The following is a 26831-nucleotide window of genomic DNA, read 5'->3' as shown; positions in this document are numbered from 1 at the left end:
CGGCAAGTTTCGCTCGAAACCCTAATCGCCAGAGGTATTAGGTCTTGCGGGGACCTAGGCAGTTACGGTTGGGTGGCGGCTGCGTTTCGCCTTGCATGCTTCTACGTAGTCGTGTTGACGTGTTCACGTACATGACAAAAGTTCAAAACGAACAGAATGGTAAAACATGACAACTTACACCAAATGGGTAATCCCGATGAAAAACTGTTGAACGGTGTAATCCGCGTAAAAAATTGCAAAAAAATTACTCTACAAACAGATGATGTAAATCTGCGAAATTCTTAACTTCAAATGCGTGAGTATCAACATATTCTAGCTACCAAATAACGAACCACGAGTCTCTATCACTGCATTTTCCCTGTTAACATAAAGCTTTTCTCCCTCTTCGACCTAAAACCTTCCGTGACAACAATACTAGTCTAGTGGAGATAATGGAAGACTTGGCTGGAGCTCCGTGTCCCGGGATCCGAACACTGAGGCGATGGTGCAGCTGACATTGTGCTTGTGCCGGAGCGATGGGACTCCTCGACCTGCCAACGCGCCGTGTAGTTGCTTCCCAGAGTGAAGTTGTTGCCGACGCCCATGGCCATGGGGTACCCGTATCCAGTTGGCAGTGTCTTCATGTAGTCCCCGCCGGCGACGACCTGGGCGGAGTACTCAGGCGCCGGAGTACAGTCGGCGAAGGCAGGGTAGTTCCCAAGTGGCAGGACTGCATCGCGCAACTCGCCGGTGTGCCACATGGTCAGATCAGTCCAGTCGTAACCAGCATTGCCGGAGCCTAGCGCGAGCGTCTCGTCGACGGCGCCCGAGTAGTTGCCGCCGCCGATGCACTGGAAGCCGCACCCTGGTTGCATCTGGAAGCGATCTTCCCCGAGTAGGCCGTCGTTGTTCCCGCCGTGCCACGGCACCATCTGCAACTCGAAGCCGGCGGCGTCCATGTCCAGGTCCACGGGGTTGCTTCCGGTGCACGGCACGCCGCCACCTTGCGCGAGCTGCTGCGGCATGACGGCGTCGTCAGAAGCATCCGGCGCGATCTGCTCGTCGATCCGGCCGTGGCCGCCGTCGGCGGGTACGCCCAGAGCCTCCATCCTGTCTCCCGCGGCCCGCAGCGCGGCGTCGATCGCCTCGAGCAGCTCCCGCGCCTGGTCCAGCGTCACGTCGTTGAGCGCCGGGTCCCAGTCCGCGAGCGCGGCGGGGCAGCCGTGGCGCACCCTGGCGAGCTTGGCCCGCTCCTTGCCCAGCTCCGCCTCAAGGTAGCCCCGGTGCGTGTGCTGCGCGCGGGCCTCCGGCGGGACGGCGCGGCGGTACCTCTCGAGGACGCCCTCCTCCGACTCCCACACGAGCGGCGGGGCCCCGGCGCCGGCGGCGAGGCAGACGAGCGCGACCGGGACGGCGCACAGCGTGGCGAGCTCCCTGGCCTTGTTCTGGAGCCCCTTGGTCCTCCTGCCGCACGTGGCGGCGCGCCCGCGCGCGCTCTCGACGAGCCTCATCTCGACCTTGGCGCGCGTCATGGCTGTGGCTGGCTGGGTGGCGGTGCGTACTGCGTACGATGCTATTGCTACGAGCTTCTTCCTCTGCTCCTCCGATCTGATCCGATCCCGTTGGCTCGTTGCAGCTCTCCGGCGAGGCGCCTGGTGTATATGTAGATGGAAAAAAGGCAGGTTTCTGTGCGCCGGAGCCGGACGTGGACTCGTCCGCCTCCCCCACGCGGTGGCCCCTAGAGTGCTAGGCAGTAGGCACTAGGCCTATTATTAAGCCCCGTAATCTTGCATTAGCTCTAAACAAATGACGATGTAGCCTGCAGGCTGCTCGCCGTAATCTGCCATTAGTCGCGGAAAGTTTCACTTGAATCCCACGTCAGCCGCGGATTAAAGGGTTGGGCCGTGATTAACCAAAAAAATGGAAGGTGACGCTTGCTTGGGTAGCAAACCGTTTCGATCCCGGTGGCGGTGGGCTTCCGATTAAAGGAAGGTGATGCTCAGCTTGGGTAGCAAACCGTTCCGATCCCTGTGGGCTTCCGATTAAAGGAAGGTGAATCCGGCTTCTACTTGGCACAATTAACGCGACATCTTTGAGATTGGTTTCCGTTCAGTACGGCCATGACCGGTGCTCGTGTATCAGGGTCACCTAGCCTGAAGAACTAACTTAGCAGGAGATCCAGACAATTCTTCTGTTTGTGGGATGTTGAGAGGAATTTAGGGTGAATTTCAGATACGGACAGCATCTTCGTGATGTATCTTGGGCATATAAAATGTTGTTTTACATTGCAAGAAAATGCATTTGTTGCTACAATATTTATGCTCTAAGAGCATCTTCAACAGGTGCGCTACCACGCGACGCGCTAAATAAGTTTACAGCGCCGGAAATAGCAACCTTTTGCGCGCCCCAAGCGCTGGCTCCAGCGGCCGGTGCAAAAAATTATGCGCACACACTGCTCGAGCAAAAGCACTAAAATACAACGCGCGATACACACACGTACCGAAAAACAACATAGTTCAACATAGATAGTTCATAGCATAGGTAGATAAAAAAAGATACATAGATAGCTCAACAAGATAGTTAAAACATAGATAGCTTAGCATAGGTAGTGATCAAATCTGGCAACATAGCTCGTGTGTGGCTGGACCCTATTGGTTCCCACCCTCCTCTTTGTGATCTATATGCAGATCTTTTTAGTGTTGCTAACTCTCTGAATGATACTATAGCCCATTTTAAATCCTGGGCTGGTGGGGGCATGTTCAGACGCAGGCTGAATGCGGATCTAACCCGCCAGCTAGAGGGGGTGCAGGGGGCTGTTGATAACATTATAAATTCTGATGAGGGCGACGGCGTTGAATGGAGTTTTGGTCCCAAAGGAAGATTCACTACCAAGTCAGTTTACTCTTATCTGGAAAAAGATCTTGCTGGTTGTGACTATAGGTGGATTTGGAGGGCCAAGTTACCTGTCAAAATACAAATTTTCCTATGGCAACTGTTCCAGGACGCTGTTCTCATTGGGGATGTGATGAAACGTCGAAACTGGGCTGGCAACCCTTGTTGCTCATTCTGCAAATGCAGGGAGACTTACCTGCATCTATTTTTTCTATGCCCCGTCGCTAGGGTCGCCTGGCGCACAGTTGGTGCAGTGCTGGGTACTGATTTGTGCCCCAACAACCTATGTCAGTTTTACTCTTGGTGTTATGCTTTTCTTCCCCATGGAGAGAAACACTTTACTGTGGAGCTTGCGGCCATCTGCTGGGCCATTTGGAACCGCAGGAATCAAGCTACATTTGAATTCAAGAAACTGTCATCTCCTTTTAAGATTGTTTTCAATGCTTGTGCGCATATTTCCTACTGGGCAGGTTTATTGAAAGGCGAAGAACGAACGGAGCTGGAGCAGGGCGCAGCACTTCTGAGGATGAACGCTAAGAAGATGATGAGCCTTTGTGCGTCTGCATACACGGGGACCACCCAGGGATGACTCTTGGCAGCAGACCCCTCCTTTTGAAGCTCATTTTCTTGAAGCTGGTCGCGATTGGTGTTAGGCTCTTCGTTATGTTATCCTTGTCTTCCTAGTACTGGTATCTGTTTCTGCCTCTCCGTAGGCTGTGGTGTGGGTTGTGAGACATTTGTTACTTTTGCGGTGAGTTGCTAGTGCTCCAGGGTTTTCGCCCCGTGGTGGTCGTTTCGATTGCGAGCGACTACAGCGGGTTTCCCTGGAGTGCTAGAGCTCGCTTTTTCCCTTTCCCTGTTTGTCTTTCCTTGGAACTCGGTTGTATTTCTGTTATTTCGATAATGGAAAGGGGATTAGCCTGGCTCTAAAAAAAAGCTAAGCATGAGATCCAGACAATTCTTCTTTTTTCGCGAAATAGACAATTCTTCTCTTTGTGGGTGGGATGATGAGAGGAATTTAGGGTGAATTTCAGATACGCGCAGCGTCTTTGTGATGTATCTTGGGCATATAAAAAGTTGTTTTACATAGCAAGAACATGCATTTTATGATTCCTGCAACATTTCTGCTCTAAGAGCATCTCCAACACGCGCGCAACCGCGCGGCGCGCTAAATAAGTTTACAGCACCGGAAATAGCAACTTTTTACTCGCCGCAGAGCGTTGGCTCCAGCGGCCGGTGCAAAAATTATACACACGCACCGCTCGAGCAAAAGCAGTAAAATACAGCACGTGATACACATGCGTACGCAAAAACAAGATAGTTCAACATAGATAGTTCATAGCATAGGTAGATAAAAAAACCATACATAGATAGTTCAACAAGATAGTTAAAACATACTCCCTCCGTCCGGAAATACTTGTCATTGAAATGGATGTATCTAGATGTATTTTAGTTCTAGATACATCCATTTTCATCTATTTTGATGATAACTATTTCCGGACGGAGGGAGTAGATAGTTAGCATAGTTCAACTACTCATCGTCCTCCTCCTACTACTACTCCGACTCCGACTCCGACTCGGTGATGCCCTCCTCCACGTCGTAATGAAGACGTTAATATACCGGTCATCGTTGGAGTCCCGGGTCGACGCTTCTCCAAGCTCGATGTTGAAGAGCGCGGCCGCCTTCCGCGTACGCCTGTCCTCACGATAGGTGGCTCGCTCCGCGCTCTTCGCCCTCCTTTGCGCGTAGAATTCACGCTCGTTGACGACGTCATCCGGGAAGCGTTGGCGCCACACCGCCATGGCCTCCTCGTTCATCTCAGTGATGCCGAGGCGGCGCTCCGGCCTCCGGTTGTCGCGATGGTCCTCGTCGGTGACAAGCCGCGGGGGAGGCGCGAGCTCCTGCGCCCGCTCCCGCGTCGTCATCTCGGGAAAGTTCATCTCCCTATGAGGCCGTCGGAGGCGCCACACCACCGCGTCATATGCGCGGGCGGCCTCGTGGGCGGTGTCGAAAGTGCCGAGGCCAAGGCGCATCTTGCCGGACTGTATCTCGATGGATAAGGCGCCAGAGGGGCGCACGCGGACGCCGCGGTTACCCAAACTTCCCTGGCGGCGTAGCGGCGGCGAGGCGAGAAAGAGAGGGAAGAGAGCGGCAGAGGGCGTATGGCAAGGCACAGAGCGGTGGGAGGGCGTGTGCAGGGCGCTGGATTTATAAAGCGCGCCGGACGCCGTGCGCCAAAACTAGCGCGCACCCGGCCACTTTTTCGCGTGCGCGCGTGATCTTTTCCCGTGCGCCTGAATATCCCGCGCTCGATGGAGTGCGCAAAACCGCTCCGCGTGCGCTAAAACCCACGTGTATCGCGTGCACGCGTTTTTTACAGCTACTGTTGGAGATGCTCTAACAAGTGATACAAAATAGGGCACCATCTTGCTTCGACGGATACCCTATATTAGGCATGACAATTGCATACATATTGTATCAAACTCATCTCAAATAAATCACAAACACTATAAACATAAATTGCTCATCACATCTCACACAAATTGTTCGTCAATCCATAACATCAAATTGTTCATCACACATCACACAAATTATTCAACGCACAGGAAGATGAAACTCGGGATGTTGTTCCCCATGCCACTTCCACCACTCATCCATGATATCCTTTTGAAAATCTCCTTGCGCATCGGCTTCTCGAATCTCTAGGGCACGCCTCGACAAAACCTCGGTCTTCCCTTCTACGCGGCTGCCCGAGTTCCCCCATGAACTCATATAAGGTGTAATCCTAATTTTTGTCATGCTCACTCTCAATGATCATGTTGCATGATCACGCACATCGTTGTGATGTACCAAATGATCTCTTGATCCCAAAACCTAGCCGATCCTCACACAATAGCAAAATGGGTTTGCAAAATCTCAAAAGCCCTCTCCACATCTTTCCTAATGGCCTTGAGCATTATGAAAGTAGAGTTCATTCGTACCTTGGGGACTTAAAATTGGCTTCCCAAAAGAAGGCCACTTTGGATATGTCCCATCCGCAAGGTAGTAGCCTTTTTTGTAGGCGCAACCATTTTCTTGGAACTTCACCAGTGGTGGTTCTTCATTAGCCAACTTGGCAAAGAGAGGTGACCGCTGGACCACATTGATGTCATTGCAAGAACCAGGCATCCCAAATTAAGAATGCAAAATTCATGTCTCCTTATTGGCCACGGCCTCAAGAATGATGGTGGCGTCCTTGGGTCCTTTGAATTGTCCATGCCAATTTGCAGGACAGTTCTTCCACTTCCAATACATGCAATCGATGGAGCCAAGCATACCTGGAAATCTACGAGCTGTGTTCATCTCCAAAAGCCATGCCATGTCCTAAGCATTGGAGGCTCTCAAATACTCTGGCCCGAACAGCTCAAACCACCGCCTACAAATTGCTTTGCATAAAAGATTGAGGTGCTCTCTCCCACTTCCAAGTTATCATCAATGAAATTAGACGAACCATCATATGCCATCACGTGCAATGCGGCTGTCACCTTCTGGATGGTGCTATGTCCAAGCTTGCCAGTGCAATTCATCTTCTCCTAGTACCGATCATGTTACTTCATACAATTGGCAATGTGATGGAGTAAATCTAAAGACACCCTAAACCGGCGGCGAAAAGATTGCTCTAAATACGTTGGAGCCTCTTGCCTATCCTCCGAATTACCTCACGTCCGTAAACGAAACTACCATGCGTCGGCCTCTTGTTCTTGTGCATCACCAAGACCAAAGCAACGACATCCTCTTCGGTCATGTTATATTTCTCTTCGGACGAGGAATCATCCCACGAAGAACACGAATCACATGAACTCATCTACAATGTAATAGTTTGAATTACCATCTACTCATTTGTTCACAACGAAAATGAAAGAAAACAAAAAATTACCTTGCACACAATTCGTCAAAACATCTAGAGTGCGAGGAGGAACACACCGGCTGGCTGCGCGTGGAAACTATGTGGTAGCCGTGTCGGGACGAATCGGCTACGTGGACGTTGGGAAGGGACTCATAGCTGCCACCAAGTGAAGGTCTTGAAAAAAATGTCGTCGTCGCACCATCCACGACGACCGATGCAGCAAAGCAGTGTGCGGCTCAGTGGCGACGTTGCGAGGTAGTAGCAGCCGCACGACAACTACCAGTCCGTGTCGACGACCTATTGCATGCCGATGAGCTCCATTACAGTTGGCTGAGGGCAACTCGCGACCAAAATCCTCCGGATGGCGGCGTGGAGGAGGAGCTTAAATCGGGTAGCCAAAAGGGCACCTGCGGTTGTCCAGAGCGGTGGGATAGGTCAGAGGAGAAGCGGCGTGGTTGGGGCCAGGAGGAGGAACAACGGCGGTGTCGGCGACGAGGGTGGCAGCCAAAATCGTGTGGCGGCCCGACGGAGGCAGAGGCGGGTGGCTGCACGCAAAAGTTTTCTACCTGTTGGTTACACGCGTGGGTTGATTTTTGTGTTTGGGTAGCCATGTACATGACTAAGAGCATCTCAGCCGCGTCACCAACAGGCCCCCTAGGGCAACTTTTTTAGCGCCAGCACCGAAAAAGGCCCCAGACGCACCCCAAGACGCCGAAATTTGCTGGCTCAGCCTGTTTTTGGGCCCGGCGATCGCAGGCCGAACCCAGCGCACTGGGGGGCGCTCGAGGGCTATGGCAAAAGGGGAAAACATGCCTGGACCACACAGTCAGGCGAAAAGTCAAGGCAATCGTCCTAATTCGCCCCCACCCCCGCGCGCTCGGCCACCACCGTGCCGATCCCGGCGCCGCCCATCGCCCAACACCGCTAGATAGGCCATTCCCCGCCGGAAAAGAGAGAAGGTTTCGCCGCAGCAACCTCTCCACCACCATCTGGGCGAGTTTTCCGGCGCTCCGGCCGCGAAGGGTGGTACACCGGTAGTTGTGCGCCCACCACGGCCACCAGGTGTTCATCGATTTGTATCTGCTCGGTGATGGACTCGAACAACGAGGAGGTGCTCGCGGCGCTGCTGGAGGAGGAAGCCGATGTCGGCCTGCTCGCGAGCAATGAAAAGCCACGACGAGGTGGCTCGGCGCCAGGGCGGCTGAAAGCAAAGAACCGACATCGTCTGGAAGGCTATTGCATTCTCTACTCCGACTACTTCGCCGACGCTCCACTGCACGGTGACAAAGTGTTTTGGCGCCGTTATCGGATGTGCCGAGAGCTTTTCCTCTAGATTGTGAATTCCATCCGGGAGTTCGGCAGCTACTTCAAGTGCAAGAGGGATTGCACCAACAAACTTGGATTCACCTCAATCTAGAAGTGCACGACAACTATGAGGATCCTTGCATACGGAGCTCCCGGTGATTCACTCGACGACTATGGGCGCATGGCCGAGTCCACGACCATTGAGTGTTTCTACAAGTTCTGCAGGGCAGTGGTGAAGGAAATATGCCCTAGAGGCAATAATAAAGTTGTTATTTATATTTCCTTATATCGTGATAAATGTTTATTATTCATGCTAGAATTGTATTAACCGGAAACTTAGTACATGTGTGAATACATAGACAAACAAAGTGTCACTAGTATGCCTCTACTTGACTAGCCGTTAATCAAAGATGGTTATGTTTCCTAGCCATGGACAAAGAGTTGTCATTTGATGAACGGGATCACATCATTATAGAATGATGTGATTGACTTGACCCATCCGTTAGCTTAGCACTTTGATTATTTAGTTTACTGCTATTGCTTTCTCCATAACTTATACATGTTCCTATGACTATGAGATTATGCAACTCCCGAATATCGGAGGAACACTTAGTGTGCTATCAAACATCACAACGTAACTGGTGACTATAAATATGCTCTACAGGTGTCTCCAATGGTGTTTGTTGAGTTGGCATAGATCGAGATTAGAATTTGTCACTCCGTTGTCGGAGAGATATCTCTGGGCCCTCTCGGTAATGCACATCACTATAAGCCTTGCAAGAAATGTGACTAATGAGTTAGTTACGGGATGTTGCATTACGGAACGAGTAAAGAGACTTGCCGGTAACGAGATTGAACTAGGTATTGAGATACCGACGATCGAATCTCGGGCAAGTAACATACCGATGACAAAGGGAACAACGTATGTTGTTATGCGGATTGACCGATAAAGATCTTCGTAGAATATGTACCAATATGTGTATCCAGGTTCCGCTATTGGTTATTGACCGGAGATGAGTCTCGGTCATGTCTACATAGTTCTCGAAACCCCGTAGGGTCCGCACGCTTAACGTTCGGTGACGATCGGTATTATGAGTTTATGGTTTTTGATGTACCGAAGGTAGTTCGGGGTCCCGGATATGATCACGGACATGATGAGGAGTCTCGGAATGGTCGAGACATAAAGATCGATATATTGGAAGGCTATGTTTGGACATCGGAATGATTCCGGGTGAGTTCGGGCATTTACCGGAGTACCGGGGGGGTTACCGGAACCCCTCGGTGAGTATATGGGCCTTAATGGGCCTTAGTGGGAGAGAAGAGAAGGCAGCCTAGGAGGGGGCGCCCCCCCAATCCCAATCCGAATTGGGTGAGGGGGCTGGCCCCCCTTTCCTTTCTCCTTCTCCCTCTTCCTTCTATTCCTAGTGGGACTAGGAAAGGGGGAGTCCTACTCCTACTAGGAGGAGGACTCCTCCCCCCTTGGCGCGCCTAAAGAGGGCTGGCCGGCCTCCCCCTCCCTCCTTTATATACGTGGGGAGGGGGAACCCTAGAACACACAAGTTGATTGTTTAGCCGTGTGCGGTGCCTGTTGGGGAACGTAGTAATTTCAAAAAAAATCCTACGCACACGCAAGATCATGGTGATGCATAGCAACGAGAGGGGAGAGTGTTGTCTACGTACCCTCGTAGACCATTCGCGGAAGCGTTATATCAACGTGGTTGATGTAGTCGTCTGTTTTCACGTCCGACCGATCCAAGTACCGAAAGCACGGCACCTCTGAGTTCTGCACACGTTCGGCTCGGTGACGTCCTCGCCTTCTCGATCCAACAAGAGGGGCGAAGTAGTAGATGAGTTTCGGCAGCACGACGGCGTGGTGACGGTGTTGGTGAAGAACAATCTCCGCAGGGCTTCGCCTAAGCACTACGAAAACTATGACGGAGGATAAAGTACAGGGGACGGGGTTGCCGGCACATGGCTTGGTGTTTCTTGATGTGTTTTTGGTGCTAGCCCTACCCCTCTATTTATATGTTGAGCTCTGGGGTCGAAACTTGGAGTAAAAGCCTCCTCAAAGTCGGTTTCACCCGAAAGGCAAGAGTCCTTCTCGGACTCCAGGGCTAGACGCCAGGGTTCCCGGCGTCTACCCCCTAGACGCCAGGGTTCCTGGCGTCTAGCCTCTCGTCTCCGCAAAACTTCCTTTTGCACTTTCCAAAAGCCTCGTGGGCTTTCCCCTTTGGCCCAGATAAAGTGTTCTCGTGCCCAAACATTTCGGGAAACATCCGGAACCCCTTCCGGTGAATTCCGGAACCCTTCCGGAGATCAAACACTACTATCCCATATATCAAACTTTGTCTCCGGACCATTCTGGAGTTCCTCGTCATGTCCGTGATCTCATCCCGGACTCCGAACAACATTCGGTCATCAACATACATAACTCATATAGTACTATATCGTCAACGAACGTTAAGCGTGCGGACCCTACGGGTTCGAGAACTATGTAGACATGACCGAGACACCTCTCTGGTCAATAACCAATAGCGGGACCTGGATGCCCATATTGGCTCCTACATATTCTACGAAGATCTTCATCGGTCAGACCGCATAACAACATACGTTGTTCCCTTTGTCATCGGTATGTTACTTGCCCGAGATTCGATCGTCGGTATCTCAATACCTAGTTCAATCTCATTACCGGCAAGTCTCTTTACTCATTCCGTAATACATCATCCCGCAACTAACTCATTAGTTGCAATGCTTGCAAGGCTTATAGTGATGTGCATTACCGAGTGGGCCCAGAGATACCTCTCCGACAATCGGAGTGACAAATCCTAATCTCGAAATACGCCAACCCAACAAGTACCTTTGGAGACACTTGTAGAGCACCTTTATAATCACCCAGTTATGTTGTGACGTTTGGTGGCACACAAAGTGTTCCTCCAGTAAACGGGAGTTGCATAATCTCATAGTCATAGGAACATGTATAAGTCATGAAGAAAGCAATAGCAACAAACTAAACGATCAAGTGCTAAGCTAACGGAATGGGTCAAGTCAATCACATCATTCTCCTAATTATGTGATCCTGTTAATCAAATGACAACTCATGTCTATGGTTAGGAAACATAACCATCTTTGATCAACGAGCTAGTCAAATAGAGGCATACTAGTGACATCTGTTTGTCTATGTATTCACACATGTATTATGTTTTCGATTAATACAATTCTAGCATGAATAATAAACATTTATCATGATATAAGGGAAATAAATAATAACTTTCTTATTGCCTCTAGGGCATATTTCCTTCAGTCTCCCACTTGCACTAGAGTCAATAATCTAGTATTCTAGTTCACATCGCCATGTGATTTAACATCAATAGTTCACATCACCATGTGAGTAACACCCATAGTTCACATCGACATGTGACCAACACCCAAAGGGTTTACTAGAGTCAATAATCTAGTTCACATCACTATGTGATTAACACCCAAAGAGTACTGAGGTGTGATCATGTTTTTCCTGTGAGAGAAGTTTAGTCAACGGGTCTGCCACATTCAGATCCGTAAGTATTTTGCAAATTTCTATGTCAACAATGCTCTGCATGGAGCTACTCTAGCTAATTGCTCCCACTTTCAATATGTATCCAGATTGAGACTTAGAGTCATCTGGATCAGTGTCAAAACTTGCATCGACGTAACCCTTTACGACGAACCTTTTGTCACCTCCATAATCGAGAAACATATCCTTATTCCACTAAGGATAATTTTGACCAATGTCCAGTGATCTACTCCTAGATCACTATTGTACTCCCTTGCCAAACTCAGGGCAGGGTATACAATAGGTCTGGTACACAGCATGGCATACTTTATAGAACCTATGGCTGAGGCATAGGGAATGACTTTCATTCTCTCTCTATCTTCTGTCGTGGTCGGGTTTTGAGTCTTACTCAACTTCACACCTTTGTAACACAGGCAAGAACTCCTTCTTTGACTGTTCCATTTTGAACTACTTCAAAATCTTGTCAAGGTATGTACTCATTGAAAAACTTATCAAGCGTCTTGATCTATCTCTATAGATCTTGATGCTCAATATGTAAGCAGCTTCACTGAGGTCTTTCTTTGAAAAAATCCTTTCAAACATTCCTTTATGCTTTGCAGAATAATTCTACATTATCTCCGATCAACAATATGTCTTTCACATATACTTATCAGAAATGCTGTAGTGCTCCCACTCACTTTCTTGTAAATACAGACTTCACCGCAAGTCTGTATAAAACTATATGCTTTGATCAACTTATCAAAGCGTATATTCCAACTCCGAGATGCTTGCACCAGTCCATAGATGGATCACTGGAGCTTGCATATTTTGTTAGTACCTTTAGGATTGACAAAACCTTCTGGTTGCATCATATACAACTCTTCTTTAATAAATTCATTAAGGAATGCAGTTTTGTTTATCCATTTGCCAGATTTCATAAAATGCGGCAATTGCTAACATGATTCGGACAGACTTAAGCATAGATACGAGTGAGAAACTCTCATCGTAGTCAACACCTTGAACTTGTCGAAAACCTTTTTGCGACAATTCTAGATTTGTAGATAGTAACACTACTATCAGCGTACATCTTCCTCTTGAAGATCCATTTAATCTCAATGGCTCGTCGATCATTGGGCAAGTCAATCAAAGTCCATACATTGTTCTCATACATGGATCTCATCTCAGATTTCATGGCCTCAAGCCATTTCGCGGGATCTAGGCTCATCATCGCTTCCTCATAGTTCATAGGCTCGTCATGGTCAAGTAACATGACCTCTAGAACAGGATTACCATACCACTCTGGTGCGAATCTCACTCTGGTTTACCTACGAGGTTCCGTAGTAACTTGATCTGAAGTTACATGATCATCATCATTAGCTTCCTCACTAATTGGTGTAGTAGTCACATGAACAGATTTCTGTGATGAACTACTTTCCAATAAGGGAGCAGTATAGTTACCTCATCAAGTTCTACTTTCCTCCCACTCACTTCTTTCGAGAAAAACTCCTTTTCTAGAAAGGATCCATTCAAAGCAACGAATATATTGCCTTCAGATCTGTGATAGAAGGTGTACCCAACATTTTCTTTTGGGTATCCTATGAAGACGCACTTCTCTGATTTGGGTTAGAGCTTATCAGGTTGAAACTTTTTCACATAAGCATTGCAACCTCAAACTTTAAGAAACGACAGCTTAGGATTCTCATATGGTGTCGTCTCAACGGATTTAGATGGTGCCCTATTTAACGTGAATGCAGCTGTCTCTAATGCATAACCCCAAAATGATAGTGGTAGATCGGTAAGAGACATCATAGATCGCACCATATCTAATAAAGTACGGTTATGACGTTCGGACACACCATTACACTGTGGTGTTCTAGGTGGCGTGAGTAGTGAAACTATTTCACATTGTTTTAACTGAAGGCCAAACTCTTAACTCAAATATTTTACCTCTGCAATCATATCGTAGAAACTTTTATTTTCTTGTTACGATGATTCTCCACTTCACTCTGAAATTCTTTAAACTTTTCAAATGTTTCAGACTTGTGTTTCATTAAGTAGATATACCCATATCCTTTCAAATCATCTGTGAAGGTCAAAAAATAACGATACTTGTCGTGAGCCTTAACACTCATCGGACCGCATACATCAGTATGTATTATTTCCAATAAGTCAGTTGCTCGCTCCATTGTTCTGGAGAACGGAGTCTTAGTCATCTTGCCCATGAGGCATGGTTCGCAAGCATCAACTGATTCATAATCAAGTGATTCCAAAAGCCCATCAGCATGGATTTTCTTCATGCGCTTTACACCAATATGACCTAAACGACATTGCCACAAATAAGTTGCACTATCATTATTAACTTTGCATCTTTTGGCTTCAATATTATGAATATGTGTATCACTATGATCGAGATCCAACAAACCATTTTCATTGGGTGTATGACCATAGAAGGTTTTATTCATGTAAACAGAACAACAATTATTCTCTAGTTTACATGAATAACCGTATTGCAATAAACATGATCCAATCATATTCATGCTCAACGCAAACACTAAATAACATTTATTTTAGGTTCAACACTAATCCCGAAAGTATAGGGAGTGTGCGATGATGATCATATCAATCTTGGAACCACTTCCAATACACATCGTCACTTCACCCTTAACTAGTCTCTGTTCATTTTGCAACTCCCGTTTCGAGTTACTATTCTTAGCAACTGAACTAGTATCAAATACTGAGGGGTTGCTATAAACACTAGTAAAGTACACATCAATAACATGTATATCAAATATACCTATGTTCACTTTGCCACCCTTCTTATCCGCCAATTACTTGGGGTAGTTCCGCTTCCAGTGACCAGTCCCTTTGCAGTAGAAGCACTCACTTTCAGGCTTAGGTCCAGACTTGGGTTTTTCACTTGAGCAGCAACTGGCTTGCCGTTCTTCTTGAAGTTCCCCTTTCTTCCCTTTGTCCCTTTAGTTGAAACTAGTGGTTTTGTTTACCATCAACACTTGATGCTTTTCTTGATTTCTACCTTCGTCGATTTCAGCATCACGAAGAGCTTGGGAATCGTTTCCGTTATCCCATGCATATTATAGTTCATCACGATGTTCTACTAACTTGGTGATGGTGACTAGAGAATTCTGTCAATCACTATTTTATCTGGAAGATTAACTCCCACTTGATTCAAGCGATTGTAGTACCCAGACAATCTGAGCACATACTCACTCCTTGAGCTATTCTCCTCCATATTTTAGCTATAGAATTTGTTGGAGACTTCATATCTCTCAACTCGGGTATTTGCTTGAAATATTAACTTCAACTCCTGGAACATCTCATATGTTCCATGACGTTCAAAACGTCTTTGAAGTCCCGATTCTAAGCCGTTAATCATGGTGCACTAAACTATCAAGTAGTCATCATATTGAGCTAGCCAAACGTTCAGAACGTCTGCATCTACTCCTGCAATAGGTCTGTCACCTAGCGGTGCATCAAGGACATAATTCTTCTGTGCAGCAATGAGGATAATCCTCAGATCACGGATCCAGTCCGCATCATTGCTAGTAACATTTTTCAACTTAGTTTTCTCTAGGAACATATAAAAATTAAACGGGGAGCAATATCGCGAGCTATTTATCTACAACATAGATATGCTAATACTACCAGGACAAAGTTCATGATAAATTTAAGTTCAATTAATCATATTACTTAAGAACTCCCACTTAGAAAGACATCCCTCTAATCTTCTAAGTGATCACGTTATCCAAATCAACTAAACCATAACCGATCATCACGTGAAATGGAGTAGTTTTCAATGGTGAACATCAATATGTTGATCATATCTACTATATGATTCACGCTCGACCTTTCGGTCTCAGTGTTCCGAGGCCATATCTGCATATGCTAGGCTCGTCAAGTTTAACCTGAGCATTCTGCGTGTGCAAAACTGGCTTGCACCCGTTGTAGATGGACGTAGAGGTTATCACACCCGATCATTGAAGGAAATATGCCCTAGAGGCAATAATAATGTTATTATTTTATTTCCTTATATCATGATAAATGTTTATTATTCATGCTAGAATTGTATTATCCGGAAACATAATACTTGTGTGAATACATAGACAAACTAAACATCACTAGTATGCCTCTACTTGACTAGCTCGTTAATCAAAGATGGTTATGTTTCCTAACCATAGACATGTGTTGTCATTTGATCAACGGGATCACATTATTAGGTGAATGATGTGATTGACATGACCCATTCCATTAGCTTAGCACCCGATCGTTTAGTATGTTGCTATTGCTTTCTTCATGACTTATACATGTTCCTATGACTATGAGATTATGCAACTCCCGTTTTCCGGAGGAACACTTTGTGTGCTACCAAACATCACAACGTAACTGGGTGATTATAAAGGAGCTCTACAGGTGTCTCCAAAGGTAAATGTTGGGTTGGCGTATTTCAAGATTAGGATTTGTCACTCCGATTGTCAGAGAGGTATCTCTGGGCCCTCTCGGTAATGCACATCACATAAGCCTTGCAAGCATTGCAACTAATGAGTTAGTTGCGAGATGATGTATTACGAAATGAGTAAAGAGACTTGTCGGTAACGAGATTGAACTAGGTATTGAGATACCGACGATCGAATCTCGGGCAAGTAACATACCGATGACAAAGGGAACAACGTATGTTGTTATGCGGTCTGACCGATAAAGATCTTCGTAGAATATGTGGGAGCCAATATGAGCATCCAGGTTCCGCTATTGGTTATTGACCGGAGACATGTCTTGGTCACGTCTACATTGTTCTCGAACCCGTAGGGTCCGCACGCTTAAGGTTTCGATGATAGTTATATTATGAGTTTATGAGTTTTGATGTACCGAAGTTAGTTCGGAGTCCCGGATGTGATCACGGACATGACGAGGAGTCTCGAAATGGTCGAGACATAAAGATTGATATATTGGACGGCTATATTCGGACACCGGAAGTGTTCCGGATGATTTCGGAGAAAACCGGAGCGCCGGAGGGTTACCCCCCCCCCCCCCCTCGGAGAAGTAATGGGCCTTATGGGCCATAGTGGAGAGAGAGAGGGGCGGCCAGGGTGGGCCGCGCACCCCCTCCCCCTCTGGTCTGAATTGGACTAGGAGAGGGGGGCGGCGCCCCCCTTTCCTTCTCCCTCTCCCCCTTCCTTTCCCCCTCCTAGTAGGAGTAGGAAAGAGGGGAGTCCTACTCCTACTAGGAGGAGGACTCCTCCTCCTTGGCGCGCCCTAGGGCCGGCCGGCCTCCTCCCCTTGCTCCTTTATATACGGGGGCAGGGGGCACCCCTAGACACACAAGTTGATCCACGTGATCATTTTCTTAGCTGTGTGCGGTGCCCCCTTCCACCATACTCCTCGATAATATTGTAGCGGTGCTTAGGCGAAGCCCTGTAAAGGTAGAACATCAAGATCATCACCACGCCGTCATGCTGACGGAACTCTTCCCTGACACTTTGCTGGATCGGAGTGCGGGGATCGTCATCGAGCTGAACGTGTGCTAAAACTCGGAGGTGCCGTAGTTTCGGTGCTTGATCGGTCGGGCCGTGAAGACGTACGACTACATCAACCGCGTTGTCATAACGATTCCGCTGTCGGTCTACGAGGGTACATAGATCACACTCTCCCCTCTCGTTGCTATGCATCACCATGATCTTGCGTGTGCGTAGGAATTTTTTTGAAATTACTACGTTCCCCAACAGTGGCATCAGAGCCTAGGTTTTATGTGTTGATGTTATATGCACGAGTAGAACACAAGTGAGTTGTGGGCGATATAAGTCATACTACTTACCAGCCTGTCATACTTTGGTTCGGCGGTATTGTTGGATGAAGCGGCCCGGACCGACATTACGTGTACGCTTACGCGAGACTGGTTCTACCGACGTGCTTTGCACACAGGTGGCTGGCGGGTGTCAGTTTCTCCAACTTTAGTTGAACCGAGTGTGGCTATGACCGGTCCTTGCGAAGGTTAAAACAACACCAACTTGACAAACTATCGTTGTGGTTTTGATGCGTAGGTAAGATTGGTTCTTGCTTAAGCCCGTAGAAGCCACGTAAAACTTGCAACAACAAAGTAGAAGACGTCTAACTTATTTTTGCAGGGCATGTGTTGATGTGATATGGTCAAGACATGATGCTAAATTTTATTGTATGAGATGATCATGTTTTGTAACCGAGTTATCGGCAACTGGCAGGAGCCATATGGTTGTCGCTTTATTGTATGCAATGCAATTGCGCTGTAATGCTTTAGTTTATCACTAAGCGGTAGCGATAGTCGTGGAAGCATAAGATTGGCGAGACGACAACGATGCTATGATGATGATCAAGGTATCGCGCCGGTGAAAATGTTGATCATGACGGTGCTTCGAAGATGGAGATCACAAGCACAAGATGATGATGGCCATATCATATCACTTATATTGATTGCATGTGATGTTTATCTTTTATGCATCTTATCTTGCTTTGTTTGACGGTACCACTTTAAGATGATCTCTCACTAATTATCAAGAAGTGTTCTCCCTGAGTATGCACCGTTGCGAAAGTTCTTCGTGCTGAGACACCAGGTGATGATTGGGTGTGATAGGCTCTACGTTCAAATACAACGGGTGCAAAACAGTTGCACACGCAGAATACTCAGGTTATACTTGACGAGCCAAGCATATATAGATATGGCCTCGGAACACGGAGACCGAAAGGTCGAGCGTGAATCATATAGTAGATATGATCAACATAGTGATGTTCACCAATGAAACTACTCCATCTCACGTGATGATCGGACATGGTTTAGTTGATTTGGATCACGTAATCACTTAGAGGATTAGAGGGATGTCTATCTAAGTGGGAGTTCTTTAGTAATATGATTAATTGAACTTAAATTTATCATGAACTTAGTACCTGATAGTATCTTGCTTGTTTATGTTTGATTGTAGATAGATGGCCCGTGCTGTTGTTCCGTTGAATTTTAATGCGTTCCTTGAGAAAGCAAAGTTGAAAGATGATGGTAGCAATTACACGGACTGGGTCCGTAACTTGAGGATTATCCTCATTGCTGCACAAAAGAATTATGTCCTGGAAGCACCGCTGGGTTCCAGGCCTGCTGCTGGAGCAACACCAGATGTTATGAACGTCTGGCAGAGCAAAGCTGATGACTACTCAATAGTTTAGTGTGCCATGCTTTACGGCTTAGAATCGGGACTTCAACGACGTTTTGAACGTCATGGAGCATATGAGATGTTCGAGGAGTTGAAGTTAATATTTCAAGCAAATGCCCGGATTGAGAGATATGAAGTCTCCAATAAGTTCTATAGCTGCAAGATGGAGGAGAACAGTTCTGTCAGTGAGCATATACTCAAAATGTCTGGGTATAACAATCACTTGATTCAATTGGGAGTTAATCTTCCAGATGATTGCGTCATTGACATAATTCTCCAATCACTGCCACCTAGATACAAGAGCTTCGTGATGAACTATAATATGCAAGGGATGAATAAGACTATTCCCGAGCTCTTCGCAATGCTGAAAGTTGCGGAGGTAGAAATCAAGAAGGAGCATCAAGTGTTGATGGTCAACAAGACCACTAGTTTCAAGAAAAAGGGAAAAGGGAAGAAGAAGGGGAACTTCAAAAAGAACAGCAAGCAAGTTGTTTCTCAAGAGAAGAAACCCAAATCTGGACCTAAGCCTGAAACTGAGTGCTTCTACTACAAGCAGACTGGTCACTAGAAGCGGAACTGCCCCAAGTATTTGGCGGATAAGAAGGATGGCAAGGTGAACAAAGGTATATGCGATATACATGTTATTGATGTGTACCTTACTAATGCTCGCAGTAGCACCTGGGTATTTGATACTGCTTCTGTTGCTAACATTTGCAACTCGAAACAGGGACTACGGATTAAGCGAAGATTGGCTAAGGATGAGGTGACGATGCGCGTGGGAAATGGTTCCAAAGTCGATGTGATCGCAGTCGGCACGCTACCTCTGCATCTACCTTTGGGATTAGTATTAGACCTAAATAATTGTTATTTGGTGCCAGCGTTGAGCATGAACATTATATCTGGATCTTGTTTGATGCGAGGCGGTTATTCATTTAAATCAGAGAATAATGGTTGTTCTATTTATATGAGTAATATCTTTTATGGTCATGCACCCTTGAAGAATGGTCTATTCTTATTAAATCTCGATAGTAGTGACACACATATTCATAATGTTGAAGCCAAAAGATGCAGAGTTGATAATGATAGTGCAACTTATTTGTGGCACTGCCATTTAGGTCATATCGGTATAAAGCGCATGAAGAAACTCCATACTGATGGACTTTTGGAACCACTTGATTATGAATCACTTGGTACTTGCGAACCGTGCCTTATGGGTAAGATGACAAAAACACCGTTCTTCGGTACTATGGAGAGAGCAAAAGATTTGTTGGAAATCATACATAGACGTATGTGGTCCGATGAATGTTGAGGCTCGTGGCGGATATCGTTATTTTCTCACTTTCACAGATGACTTAAGCAGATATGGGTATATCTACTTAATGAAACATAAGTCTGAAACATTTGAAAAGTTCAAAGAATTTCAGAGTGAAGTTGAAAATCATCATAACAAGAAAATAAAATTCCTACGATCTGATCGTGGAGGAGAATATTTGAGTTACGAGTTTGGTGTACATTTGAAACAATGCGGAATAGTTTCGCAACTCACGCCACCCGGAACACCACAGGGTAATGGTGTGTCCGAACGTCGTAATCGTACTTTACTTGATATGGTGTGATCTATGATGTCTCTTACTGATTTACTACTATCGTTTTGGAGTTATGCTCTAGAGACAGCCGCATTCACGTTAAATAGGGCACCATCAAAATCCGTTGAGACGACGCCTTATGAACTGTGGTTTGGCAAGAAACCAAAGTTGTCGTTTCTGAAAGTTTGGGGCTGCGATGCTTATGTGAAAAAGCTTCAACCTGATAAGCTTGAACCCAAATCGGAGAAATGTGTCTTCATAGGATATCCAAAGGAAACTATTGGATACACCTTCTATCACAGATCCGAAGGCAAGACTTTTGTTGCTAAATTCGGAAACTTTCTAGAGAAGGAGTTTCTCTCAAAAGAAGTGAGTGGGAGGAAAGTAGAACTTGATGAGGTAACTGTACCTGCTCCCTTATTGGAATGTAGTACATCACAGAAACCGGTTTCTGTGACACCTACACCAATTAGTGAGGAAGCTAATGATGATGATCATGAAACTTCAGAACAAGATACTACTGAACCTCGTAGATCAACCAGAGTAAGATCCGCACCAGAGTGGTACAGTAATCCAGTTCTGGAAGTCATGCTACTAGATCATGATGAACCTACGAACTATGGAGAAGCGATGGCGAGCCCATATTCCGCAAAATGGCTTGAAGCCATGAAATCTGAGATGGGATCCATGTATGAGAACAAAGTGTGGACTTTGGTTGACTTGCCCAAAGATCGCCAAGCAATTGAGAATAAATGGATCTTCAAGAAGAAGACTGACGCTGACGGTAATGTTACTGTCTACAAAGCTCGACTTGTCGCAAAAGGTTTTCGACAAGTTCAAGGGATTGACTACGATGAGACCTTCTCACCCGTAGCGATGCTTAAGTCTGTCCGAATCATGTTAGCAATTGCCGCATTTTATGATTATGAAATATGGCAAATGGATGTCAAAACTGCATTCTTGAATGGATTTCTGGAAGAAGAGTTGTATATGATGCAGCCAGAAGGTTTTTTCGATCCAAAGGGAACTAACAAAGTGTGCAAGCTCCAGCGATCCATTTATGGACTGGTGCAAGCCTCTCGGAGTTGGAATAAACGCTTTGATAGTGTGATCAAAGCATTTGGTTTTATACAGACTTTTGGAGAAGCCTATATTTACAAGAAAGTGAGTGGGAGCTCTGTAGCATTTCTGATATTATGTAGATGGCATATTACTAATCGGAAATGATATAGAATTTCTGGATAGCATAAAGGGATACTTGAATAAGAGTTTTTCAATGAAAGACCTCGGTGAAGCTGCTTACATATTGGGCATTAAGATCTATAGGGATAGATCAAGACGCTTAATTGGACTTTCACAAAGCACATACCTTGACAAAATTTTGAAGAAGTTCAAAATGGATCAAGCAAAGAAAGGATTCTTGCCTGTGTTACAAGGTGTGAAATTGAGTAAGACTCAATGCCCGACCAATGCAGAAGATAGAGAGAAAATGAAAGTTGTTCCCTATGCTTCAGCCATAGGCTCTATCATGTATGCAATGCTGTGTACCAGACCTGATGTGTGTCTTGCTATAAGTCTAGCAGGGAGGTACCAAAGTAATCCAGGAGTGGATCACTGGACAGCGGTCAAGAACATCCTGAAATACCTGAAAAGGACTAAGGATATGTTTCTCATATATGGAGGTGACAAAGAGCTCATTGTAAATGGTTACGTTGATGCAAGCTTTGACACTGATCCGGACGATTCTAAATCGCAAACCGGATACGTGTTTACATTAAACGGTGGAGCTGTCAGTTGGTGTAGTTCTAAACAGAGCATTGTGGCGGGATCTACATGTGAAGCGGAGTACATTGCTGCTTCGAAAGCAGCAAACGAAGGAGTCTGGATGAAGGAGTTCATATCCGATCTAGGTGTCATACCTAGTGCATCGGGTCCAATGAAAATCTTTTTGTGACAATACTGGTGCAATTACCTTGGCAAAAGAATCCAGATTTCACAAGAGAACCAAGCACATCAAGAGACGCTTCAATTCCATCCGGGATCTAGTCCAGGTGGGAGACATAGAGATTTGCAAGATACATACGGATCTGAATGTTGCAGACCCGTTGACTAAGCCTCTTCCACGAGCAAAACATGATCAGCACCAAAGCTCCATGGGTGTTAGAATCATTACTGTGTAATCTAGATTATTGACTTTAGTGCAAGTGGGAGACTGAAGGAAATATGCCCTAGAGGCAATAATAATGTTATTATTTTATTTCCTTATATCATGATAAATGTTTATTATTCATGCTAGAATTGTATTATCCGAAACATAATACTTGTGTGAATACATAGACAAACTAAACGTCACTAGTATGCCTCTACTTGACTAGCTCGTTAACCAAAGATGGTTATGTTTCCTAACCATAGACATGTGTTGTAATTTGATTAACGGGATCACATTATTAGGTGAATGATGTGATTGACATGACCCATTCCATTAGCTTAGCACCCGATCATTTAGTATGTTGCTATTGCTTTCTTCATGACTTATACATGTTCCTATGACTATGAGATTATGCAACTCCCGTTTGCCGGAGGAACACTTTGTGTGCTACCAAACATCACAACGTAACTGGGTGATTATAAAGGAGCTCTGCAGGTGTCTCCAAAGGTAAATATTGGGTTGGCGTATTTCGAGATTAGGATTTGTCACTCCCATTATCGGAGAGGTATCTCTGGGCCCTCTCGGTAATGCACATCACATAAGCCTTGCAAGCATTGCAACTAATCAGTTAGTTGCGAGATGATGTATTATGAAATGAGTAAAGAGACTTGCCGGTAACGAGATTGAACTAGGTATTGAGATACCGACGATCGAATCTCGGGCAAGTAACATACCGATGACAAAGGGAGCAACGTATGTTGTTATGCGGTCTGACCGATAAAGATCTTCGTAGAATATGTGGGAGCCAATATGAGCATCCAGGTTCCGCTATTCGTTATTGACCGGAGACATGTCTCGGTCATGTCTACATTGTTCTCGAACCCGTAGGGTCCGCACGCTTAAGGTTTCGATGACAGTTATATTATGAGTTTATGAGTTTTGATGTACCGAAGTTAGTTCGGAGTCCCGGATGTGATCACGGACATGACGAGGTGTCTCGAAATGGTCGAGACATAAAGATTGATATATTGGACGGCTATATTCGGACACCGGATGATTTCGGAGAAAACCGGAGTGCCGGAGGGTTACCGGAACCCCCCCGGGAGAAGTAATGGGCCTTATGGGCCATAGTGGAGAGAGAGAGGGGCGGCCAGGGTGGGCCGCGTGCCCCCTCCCCCTCTGGTCCGAATTGGACTAGGAGAGGGGGGTGGCGCCCCCCTTTCCTTCTCCCTCTCCCCCTTCCTTTCCCCCTCCTAGTAGGAGTAGGAAAGAGGGGAGTCCTACTCCTACTAGGAGGAGGACTCCTCCTCCTTGGCGCGCCCTAGGGCCGGCCGGCCTCCTCCCCTTGCTCCTTTATATACGGGGGCAGGGGGCACCCCTAGACACACAAGTTGATCCACGTGATCGCTTTCTTAGCCGTGTGCGGTGCCCCCTTCCACCATACTCCTCGATAATATTGTAGATGTGCTTAGGCGAAGCCCTGTGACGGTAGAACATCAAGATCGTCACCATGCCGTCGTGCTGACGGAACTCTTCCCCGACACTTTGCTGGATCGGAGTCCGGGGATCGTCATCGAGTTGAACGTGTGCTAGAACTCGGAGGTGCCGTAGTTTCGGTGCTTGATCGGTCGGGCCGTGAAGACATACGACTACATCAACCGCGTTGTCATAACGCTTCCGCTGTCGGTCTACGAGGGTACGTAGATCACACTCTCCCCTCTCGTTGCTATGCATCACCATGATCTTGCGTGTGCGTAGGAAATTTTTTGAAATTACTACGTTCTCCAACAATCATCACGTGGTGTCTGGGCACGACGAACTTTGGCAACGGTGCATACTCAGGGAGAACACTTTTATATTGAAATTTAGTGAGAGATCATCTTATAATGCTACCATCAATCAAAGCAAGATAAGATGCATAAAATATAAACATCACACGCAATCAATATAAGTGATATGATATGGCCATCATCATCTTGTGCTTGTGATCTCCATCCCCGAAGCACTGTCTTGATCTCCATCGTAGCATCATTGTCGTCTCGCCAATCTTATGCTTCCATGACTATCGCTACCGCTTAGTGATAAAGTAAATAATTACAGCGCAATTGCATTGCATACAATAAAGCGACAACCATATGGCTCCTGCCAGTTGCCCATAACTCGGTTACAAAACATGATCATCTCATACAATAAAATTTAGCATCATGTCTTGACCATATCACATCACAACATGCCCTGCAAAAACAAGTTAGACGTCCTCTACTTTGTTGTTGCAAGTTTTACGTGGCTGCTACGGGCTTAAGCAAGAATCGTTCTTACCTACGCATCAAAACCACAACGATAGTTTGTCAAGTTGGTGCTGTTTAAACCTTCGCAAGGACCGGGCGTAGCCACACGTGGTTCAACTAAAGTTGGAGAAACTGACACCCGCCAGCCACCTGTGTGCAAAGCACGTCGGTAGAACCAGTCTCGCGTAAGCGTACGCGTAATGTCGGTCCGGGCCGCTTCATCCAACAATACCGCCGAACCAAAGTATGACATGCTGGTAAGCAGTATGACTTATATCGCCCACAACTCACTTGTGTTCTACTCGTGCACAACATCAATGCATAAAACCTAGGCTCTGATACCACTGTTGGGGAACGTAGTAATTTCAAATAAATTCCTACGCACACGCAAGATCATGGTGATGCATAGCAATGAGAGGGGAGAGTGTTGTCTACATACCCTCGTAGACCGTTCGTGCAAGCGTTATGTCAACGCGGTTGATGTAGTCGTACGTCTTCACGTTCGACCGATCCAAGTACCGAAAGCACGGCACCTCCGAGTTCTGCACACGTTCGGCTCGGTGACGTCCTCGCCTTCTCGATCCAGCAAGAGGGGCGAAGTAGTAGATGAGTTCCGGCAGCACGACGGTGTGGTGACGGTGTTGGTGAAGAACAATCTCCGCAGGGCTTCACCTAAGCACTAAGAAAACTATGATGGAGGATAAACTAGAGGGGACGGGGTTGCCGGCACATGGCTTGGTGTTTCTTGATGTGTCTTTGGTGCTAGCCCTACCCCTCTATTTATATGTTGAGCTCTGGGATCGAAACTTGGAGTAAAAGCCTCCTCAAAGTCGGTTTCACCCGAAAGGCAAGAGTCCTTCTCGGACTCCAGGGCTAGACGCCAGGGTTCCCGGCGTCTAGCCTCTCGTCTCCGCAAAACTTCCTTTTTCACTTTCCAAAAGCCTCGTGGGCTTTCCCCTTTGGCCCAGATAAAGTGTTCTCGTGCCCAAACATTTCGGGAAACATCCGGAACCCCTTCCGGTGAATTCTGGAACCCTTCCGGAGATCAAACACTACTATCCCATATATCAAACTTTGTCTCCGAACCATTCCAGAGTTCCTCGTCATGTCCGTGATCTCATCCCGGACTCCAAACAACATTCGGTCATCAACATACATAACTCATATAGTACTATATCGTCAACGAACGTTAAGCGTGCGGACCCTACGGGTTCGAGAACTATGTAGACATGACCGAGACACCTCTCTGGTCAATAACCAATAGCGGGACCTGGATGCCCATATTGGCTCCTACATATTCTACGAAGATATTTATCGGTCAGACCGCATAACAACATACGTTGTACCCTTTGTCATCGGTATGTTACTTGCCCGAGATTCGATCGTTGGTATCTCAATACCTAGTTCAATCTCGTTACTGGCAAGTCTCTTTACTCGTTCCGTAATACATCATCCCGCAACTAACTCATTAGTTGCAATGCTTGCAAGGCTTATAGTGATGTGCATTACCGAGTGGGCCCAGAGATACCTCTCCGACAATCGGAGTGACAAATCCTAATCTCGAAATATGCCAACCCAACAAGTACCTTTGGAGACACCTGTAGAGCACCTTTATAATCACCTAGTTACGTTGTGACGTTTGGTGGCACACAAAGTGTTCCTCCTGTAAACGGGAGTTGCATAATCTCATAGTCATAGGAACATGTATAAGTCATGAAGAAAGCAATAGCAACAAACTAAACGATCATGTGCTAAGCTAACGGAATGGGTCTAGTCAATCACATCATTCTCCTAATGATGTGATCCCGTTAATCAAATGACAACTCATGTCTATGGTTAGGAAACATAACCATCTTTGATCAACGAGCTAGTCAAATAGAGGCATACTAGTGACACTCTGTTTGTCTATGTATTCACACATGTATTATGTTTCCGGTTAATACAATTCTAGCATGAATAATAGACATTTATCATGATATAAGGAAATAAATAATAACTTTATTATTGCCTCTAGGGCATATTTCCTTCA

At 46.3% G+C, this 26831-nt stretch overlaps 2 protein-coding genes across 2 annotated transcripts; both read right to left on the bottom strand.

The window, feature by feature from the left end:
- Positions 1–207: 207 nt before the first annotated feature.
- Positions 208–1624, bottom strand: LOC125525253 (uncharacterized). Its single transcript, XM_048690256.2, has one exon. The coding sequence runs from the start codon at positions 1509–1511 to the stop codon at positions 420–422; it is 1092 nt and encodes a 363-aa protein (XP_048546213.1). The 5' UTR covers positions 1512–1624; the 3' UTR covers positions 208–419.
- Positions 1625–3154: 1530 nt separating this feature from the next.
- On the bottom strand, positions 3155–4905 carry LOC147960150 (uncharacterized). Its single transcript, XM_087533181.1, has 2 exons — positions 4493–4905; positions 3155–3263 (listed from the first exon to the last, which is right to left on the bottom strand). The coding sequence occupies exons 1-2, from the start codon at positions 4903–4905 to the stop codon at positions 3155–3157; spliced, it is 522 nt and encodes a 173-aa protein (XP_087389307.1).
- Between the last annotated feature and the right edge of the window lie 21926 nt (positions 4906–26831).

This window comes from Triticum urartu, chromosome 7A, assembly GCF_056163025.1.
Source record: "Triticum urartu cultivar PI428250 chromosome 7A, HENAU_Tu73, whole genome shotgun sequence".
Lineage (NCBI taxonomy): Eukaryota > Viridiplantae > Streptophyta > Magnoliopsida > Poales > Poaceae > Triticum > Triticum urartu.
This window is presented reverse-complemented; position numbering and strand designations above follow the sequence as displayed.

Coding starts and splice junctions, on each gene's coding strand:
- LOC125525253 (XM_048690256.2), bottom strand. CDS start 1,511: ATGACGCGCGCCAAGGTCGAGATGAGGCTCGTCGAGAGCGCGCGCGGG.
- LOC147960150 (XM_087533181.1), bottom strand. CDS start 4,905: ATGCGCCTTGGCCTCGGCACTTTCGACACCGCCCACGAGGCCGCCCGC. Junction 3,264..4,492: donor CGGGACTCCAACGATGACCG/GTATATTAACGT, acceptor ATTCAAATGTAG/CTTGATTCCTGCGGTTCCAA.